The sequence below is a fragment of the Leptopilina boulardi genome, unplaced genomic scaffold, assembly GCF_019393585.1.
Source record: "Leptopilina boulardi isolate dan_hultmark-lab unplaced genomic scaffold, ZJU_Lbou_2.1 LbouV2_188, whole genome shotgun sequence".
In the NCBI taxonomy this organism is placed as follows: Eukaryota; Metazoa; Arthropoda; class Insecta; order Hymenoptera; family Figitidae; genus Leptopilina; species Leptopilina boulardi.
Window position 1 is genome coordinate 691 of NW_026137738.1, and position 7,689 is coordinate 8,379.

Genomic DNA, 7,689 nt, shown 5'->3' on the forward strand with positions numbered 1-7,689 from the left:
TTGAAATGTTTTAATCATGAAATATCGATAGTGGCTGATTCCACGACAAACTGTTTTTCCACGACCAAATTTTTTTGCATTAATAAACATTACTTTAGAGCTACTGAAGTGTTTTTATTAACTATTGCATCTTTCAGTGTGTCTGAAATAATTTTTTTAAAACATACAAAAACTATGTTTCACCTATTGAAATGTTTTAATCATGAAATATCGATAGTGGCAGATTCCACGACTGATTGTTTTTCCACGACCTTTTTTTTTGGCATGATATAACATTACTTTAGAGTTACTGAAGTGTTTTTCTTAACTATTGCAACTTTCAGTGTGTCTAAAATTAATGTTTGAAACATACATAAACTATTTTTCACCTATTGAAATGTTTTAATCATGAAATATCGATAGGGGCAGATTCCACGACCGAGTGTTTTTCCACGACCAATTTTTTCTTCCATGTTATTACGAAATTTAATAGCTACTAAAGAGCTTTTTATAAATATTTTAACTTTCTGTATTGTCGGAAAGTTATTTTTATAAAATACGTAAATAATTTAATACTTTTTAGAATGTATTCAATGATGATATATATTGTGGTATTTTCCACTACCAATTAATTCCTCTACGATTAGTTTTCGTATTTTCTGGAATTTATTTTGAATATATAAATGTTTTAAACAAAAGAAATTAACAATTGTCTTTACTGATTTTACATTCTTTAAACGTTAAATTTTAATATATAACTAGTTTTTCTGAAATTCTACGCTTCCCAGGTTCCACGACCGTTTTTATATAAAAAGGTTGTTTTAACTATTGGTCGTTACTTCTGGTGGGCGTATCAAGTGCTATAGGGTGGGGAAGCGCTTGAGGGGAAATCATTGTAGATTCTCGGTCGTGGAATGAACCTTTATATAGAAGAATCAATTTTTTAATATTAAAAAACATTTTTATTGCAATAATCGTTGCATAGATTATTAATGTGGCACTATTAGCATCGTTTAAAAGAAAAAAAAAATTTGGTCGTGGAACCTGCCATTAGACATATATATATATATATATATATATATAAAATAATTTAACAAATATAATATGTATGCGAAATATCATTACCTTCTTCAAATTCTTCACCTTCTTCTTCCACAACTTTTTCTATTTCTTCTTGTTGAGGGTGAGGACGTGGCCTTTTGAAAGTTTCGACGTAACTAAAACAAAATTATTTAAATATTATTTTACTTTTAAGACGTATATTACGAGCTATTGAAGAACTTTTTACATGTATTTAATCCAGTTATTAACAATTTTAACTTGAAATACTTGTATTCGAGCACCAAAAAATTAACTTTTTCACTTATATGCGTAAGTTAACAAGAAGGGGGTTCTTTTTATAAAACAATTTCATGTTCATTTCACGAACATTATATGCTTCCTCATAGATTATGATCCTTTTTCTGATAAAAAAAGTATTAGAAACTAAGTATTAAGAACAATTTTACTTTAAAAAAGAGTTTTGAAAAATTTAAATTTTGTTAAATTTGAAAATAACGATAAGTTTTATAATTTTAAATAAAAAGTATACTTTAAATAAATCAATCAATTTGTTTTCATCCAAGGAATGTAAATTTCAAAGAAATTTTTTAAAATGTTTATTAGGAAAAGAAAACTATTAAAAAAACAAAAATTTGATTTTTTTCAAAAACTAATAACAGTGATTTCATCTTTTAATTTGAATAAAATATTAACTTATTATAGGTTAAAAAATCGTCTTTATGAAAGGTATTCGTTTTTTTAATACATAAAGTGAAATTTATGGCAAAAAGAATTTTTTTGTCAAAAAATGTATTTTTGAATTTTTGAAAAAATGACCTAAAAAAATTGTGTAGATATTTTCGGAAATCCTTGTGTCCGATTTTCGTTATTAGTGAGTAGAGTAAGCATGAAAAATTTCAGGGCGATCCATAAAAATTTGTTTAAGATAACTTGTACACAAGGAACGGTGCCATACACACATCCACACACACATACATCCGGACATTTCTTCCTCATGTCGAAATATAACTATATTAGTTAAAAATTTGTTGAAAGAATTGATTTTAGGAAGTTCGAAAATTGTCATCACTATAAAGCTTCCTATGAGGAAGCAAAAATTAATGATACCTTAAAAATTAGAAATATTTTTTAAATTACATTATATTTAAGTAAATTAAATTAGTTAATTATATTATTACCCCATGTGATATACAATTTCTTTTAGAAAACTCATATCGTTGTAATAGGGCCATTCAACTGTGGGACTTTTTGATGCTGCGGATCCAGAACGAATGTAGGCCTTCAGTCTACATCTTTCTTTTCCGTAATCGGTCATCAGCGTCTTCCACCGATTAAATGCTTGCGACACTAGATGAAAAAATGTATATATGTATATGTAATATGCCACGAAACACTGATTTTGAAATTCCATGATTTTTCGAGGTTTTCCAGACCATTTTTTTTTAAATTCCAGACACATGTGTAAAATTTTTTTAATGAGTTTTTAGGTATTTAAGACAAAAAATGCCAGGGTATCTACAAACCGGAAAAACTGGGACATAACCGGGAAACGAAGAAAATCCTGAAGAAATTGGGACAATTCTCAGGTTTTTCAGGTCTGTGGCAACCCTGTAATTTTCCTAAAAGTCATTTTGATCGAATCTCAAATTGTACCCAACACCGTTTGATAGAATATTAATTTTTCAGAAAGTTGCTCTGCTCGAAGTTTAATGCTACATATAACTTAAATGATCGAAAAACATTTTGACCAAAATATTTCGGTCAGAAATTAACCAATCTGTTTTCTGTAACATTAAAATTCAACGAAATCAACATTCTGCAGAAATTAAAATACCATTAAACGACGATTCGTATATTTCATTTTTGTCAAAAAATTCTGAGGGTTACTTGAAATCCTGCGCGAATCATGCCCAAATTTTCAATCGAAAGAAAAAATTTTGAATGTAAATTTTACGAAGAATTCCAATCGTAAAGAAATATATAAAAATGGAATATGTCACTTACCTTTGAGTTTACATCTAGTTCTCTCATTAAAAATATTGACGATGTCTTCCCATGCTTTTTGATTTAATACGTTGTCTCTGTATTCCTTTATTGTCTTGTCGTATATACAAGGGTACATATGTACCAATCGTATGAGGAGGACATTGAGATCTTCCATATCTGACAAAAAGGGAAAGAAAAAAATCAGTTTATAAAAATCAAATGATTTTAAAATTTTCATAGATTGCATCGAATTGCATCGGAAAAATTGCCATAATACATGTTTTTATCTCAATATGTTTTTCAATCGAATTTCGCGGTTTTCGCGGAAATTTTTCAGATACCAATCTTTTTTGTCAAATTTTCAAAAAATGACCAAAGTTTTTTATTTAATCGTAAAAGAAAATGAAATAAAAAAACCAACAAATAGAAAGTATGAATTCTTTTTAAGTGTTTTTTTCAAATTTCAAAGGTTTTGTGTCATGTTCTGGGAATATATTTTTTAGTTTGGGATAAACTTCCGAAAACCCCCCCCTTCCGATTTTAATGAAACTTGGTATACTTACGTAATTTCATGCGCTGATCACGAAAATGATAGTGAAAATTTCCGCAAATTTCATTTTTATGGTGAAAACCATAAAAAACACCATAAAATTATGGTTTTTTGCGTTTAACTCGTAGAAAACGCAAAATTAAAAAAAATCGTTCTTACAAAAGTTGTAGAGCTTCTAAAAATGAACATTTTATGTCCTATACATTTTTTACCAAAAGTCATTAGTTTTCGAGAAAAATGCAAAATATTTAAAAACGGTGAAAATCACCAACTTCTAGCTATTATCCACAAGAGGCAGATGTCTTATGTGACGGACAATATCTTTTAATAAAAAACCTTCTACTCTTTGCTGTGCAGGGCTATTTCCAAAAGAACTTTTAGGGGAAGACATCTTGGAGGAGGGGGGTCGGGGTGGGTTCCGTACCTTCCAGTATCATTAAGAATGTGAATTTGACTGTCTGTTTTGAAAGAGAGCAACGATACTAGGGAAGGCGGGCTTCGCCCGCCTCTGCATTCTTTGCTGTGCAGGGCTACTTCCAGGGGGAGGGGGGGAAGACATCTTGGAGGAGGGGGGTCGGGGTGGGTTCCGTACCTTTCAGTACCATTAAGAATGTGAATTTGACTGTCTGTTTTGAAAGAGAGCAACGATACTAGGGAAGGCGGGCTTCGCCCGCCTCTGCATTCTTTGCTGTGCAGGGCTACTTCCAGGGGGGGAGGGGGGGAAGACATCTTGGAGGAGGGGGGTCGGGGTGGGTTCCGTACCTTTCAGTACCATTAAGAATGTGAATTTGACTGTCTGTTTTGATAGAGAGCAACGATACTAAGGATGGCGCGCTTCGCCCGCCTCTGCATTCTTTGCTGTGCAGAGCTACTTCCAGGGGGGGAGGGGGGAAGACATCTTATATATTATATATACATAATATATGTATAATATAATATAATATCATAATAATATAATATTCAAACGAATCAAATTTAATGTGCGATCTCTCAAAACTATCTTTATAGGAATTCCAGTTTCGTGGTATTAGTAATTTTTGTAGTGTGCTTTTCATGTTTCTGCATTTTTCTCGAAAACTAATGACTTTTGGTAAAAAATGTATAGGACATAAAATGTTCATTTTTAGAAGCTCTACAACTTTTGTAAGAACGATTTTTTTTAATTTTGCGTTTTTTACGAGTTAAACGCAAAAAACCATAATTTTATGGTGTTTTTTATGGTTTTTACCATAAAAATGAAATTTGCGGTAATTTTCACTATCATTTTCGTGATCAGCGCATGAAATTACGTGAGTATACCAAGTTTCATTAAAATCGGAAGGGGGGGGTTTTCGGAAGTGCACCCCAATCAACTATCAGTACGAAACATAAAAAGTGGTTTGTATTGACAGTTAATCTTATTTATTGTGTCTATTTTTTTTACAAAAATTACAAGCATGTGGATTATTACGGAGAAAAAAGGTTTACATTTATAAAAATAAATAAGTACTCAAGAAGAACAAGTTTAACATTAAAATATTTATAGCTTGCTTACCTTAAAAAACGATGAGGCGGCAGCAGCAACAACAACAATAACGCGACTAATTATTTATCGTGTATTTACCGCATGAGCACATGAGCACATAACCACAATCACGAGAACGAGATCAGAAGAAATTTCTTTTTCATTTCTCAATCAGCGACAGTTGGCAACAACATGCGCGCGCATCTATCTCCAAGGGACTTGGACTTGGACTTGGACTTGCTTTTGGAGGTATTGTAGAAGCTCCATCAATGACAATGATAGCTTTGGCTTCATTCGGTTGAGGATTGTATAAAGCATTAGCGAAATTAGTAACATGCCGGTCTATATAGTCTTGACGTGTTATTCATCTGATACCGATATTGTGAGGAACAAATCTTAACGTTAATGACTTTCTTACGTTATCTATAATCAAACTCACACACTGTCTGCTTGGGTAATGAAAGATAAGTTTCAGGAAGTCATCACTTATGCCTTGTCTTAACTTACATAGAAAGGTCAATAAATCTTTTTTAGAAATGTGTCTCATGTTACCATATTGTGAAACTGGATCACAAAATGTAAACAGTTTCTGAAACTGTTATTTTGTGATGGGTGTAATGCACGCAAATTCATCATCATTTAAATTATTTTCATTTGAAAATATATCTTTTTTAGCGCTTTCTTCTCTTAAACCCTGTAAAAATGATGCCAGAATACGTCCGTTAATCTTACAAGGTCTATTAATGGAACGAAAACCAAGTACTAAAACATTAAAGAAGTTGACTTCTTCATCTAAATGATGTGGACAGGCTCTTACATTTTGGGACATGTAAATATCTCTTGCTACAAAAACTTTTACTCTACAGCCTACGGATAATCTAGTCACGTTATTTTGCTCGTTACAAACTACACAAGAGCTGCTAGCAAACAATTTGGATTCTCATTTTCTTGTGCTATTTCGTTTGAAATTGACGTATGGCATTGGAAACATAATCTCGAATTTTCATTCAGGTGAAGTGGAGGATGATTCAGCTGATCCCTTCTTGTGATAGCAATCTGGCGCCTAACAATGTTTTCATCACCAACTATTAATCGCAATTGTTGCCTTGCAAATTGTGCATTGCACGTATAACACGCGAAGCGTACTCTGAACGCTATTTTTAATAACTGCGTTTGTTATTAGTTCCTAATTGAATGTTTGTGACAAAAATAAATCGAAAATAGATCAAAACTTGACAGAAAACAGAATAAACATTTCGGTTTAAATACCTATATTTAAGACTTTCCGTTCAATCTTTAAATGTTCGAGGAATATAAATATAAAATCAGAAGAAAACAAATGAACTCAATAGGAAAAAAACAAGCAAATAAAGTCAGAAAGAAATTCTAACTTGTATTTAGAAGTGTGTATATTAAATAAATTATCGGTTTGGATTGAGGAATTCAAGTCAATGATAAAATAAGGCATCAGTTCATTAAACATAGAAATAATATCTGATTTATTTCATAAAAAGAGTCCTAAATCTCGCGGAAAAACCACTTAACAAAGTTCACCAATAAAAATTATTTTAAGAAATTATAATTCTAAAGTTTATTAAAAGACCACCAAAGGATTAATTAATAATTAATACGAGTCGATAATTATAGGCGACTGACACGTTCCTCGCACTCTTGCTCACTGAAGGGTTACTTCTACGAATTCACACAAATTCCGGGAATCTATTACAAGGGTACCGAGATTCAGAAGACGTGCTGCCTATCGTCAGGCGTCACTCATTCATAACGACAATATGTCGATAATTTGAACAGCATGAATGAATAACTGGTTAAAAGTTCTTATACCTTTGATTCGTTAAAATGAAAATGAAACAAATGAACTGAAAATGTAGAAAAACAAATGAACAATATCAGAAAGAAATTCTGACTTGTAATAGAGATATTGTCTTCTTTACAACACTAAATAATAAATGCATTAATTACCGGTTTTCTCAAGATCAACAAGACTTAGTAATTGGTAGTATAAAGAATCTCTACTCCACTTCACGAAAGAATAAATGAAAAACAGGTTAAAGTTAATATATCTTTGACTTATCAAAAAAAAAATGAACTCGGCACGGAGAAAAACATATGAACAACACCAGAAAGAAATTCTAACTTGCATTAGAGAGTATGGATTCAATTCTAGACTAAATAATTAAAAAATGAATAAACGGCCGGTTTCCTAAACTTACTAGTTTTTACTAGTTTTGTTATAAATAAAAGGACACAAGAATTCGAAATTGATTACAAATTTATTTGTTCAAACACTTGTTGAAATGAAATTGAGTAGACCGACAGTGGTGAGAAATTTTTGATTCACGCGAAGAAGTTCTGGTTGCTTTTAATAGTAGATTTTCACTATTGCTTTTACACCGTATGAGAAATATACCCTTGCGGTGAGAATGCTAGAGAAAGACTAACTCGAGAGTACACCCGTCTGTGTGATGTCGTGTGAGTGAATTTTAGTGTGTACGTGTAGCGTCGCCCGTGAACAGAGAAATTCGAGATGGTGTGAGTGTAAGTTTTAGCGCGATTTTCCGTATAATTCGATTATGAGAAATTTTGGTGT

At 31.6% G+C, this 7,689-nt stretch overlaps 1 protein-coding gene across 1 annotated transcript; it reads right to left on the minus strand.

Annotated features, from left to right (window-relative positions):
* Window positions 1-1,104: 1,104 nt before the first annotated feature.
* Window positions 1,105-2,430, minus strand: LOC127277862 (uncharacterized; the record flags this gene model as incomplete). Its single annotated transcript, XM_051299255.1, is given in 2 exon segments — window positions 1,105-1,196; window positions 2,220-2,430. Coding segments are annotated over 2 exon segments (229 nt in total), but the record flags the coding sequence as incomplete, so codon positions are not given.
* Window positions 2,431-7,689: the final 5,259 nt, after the last annotated feature.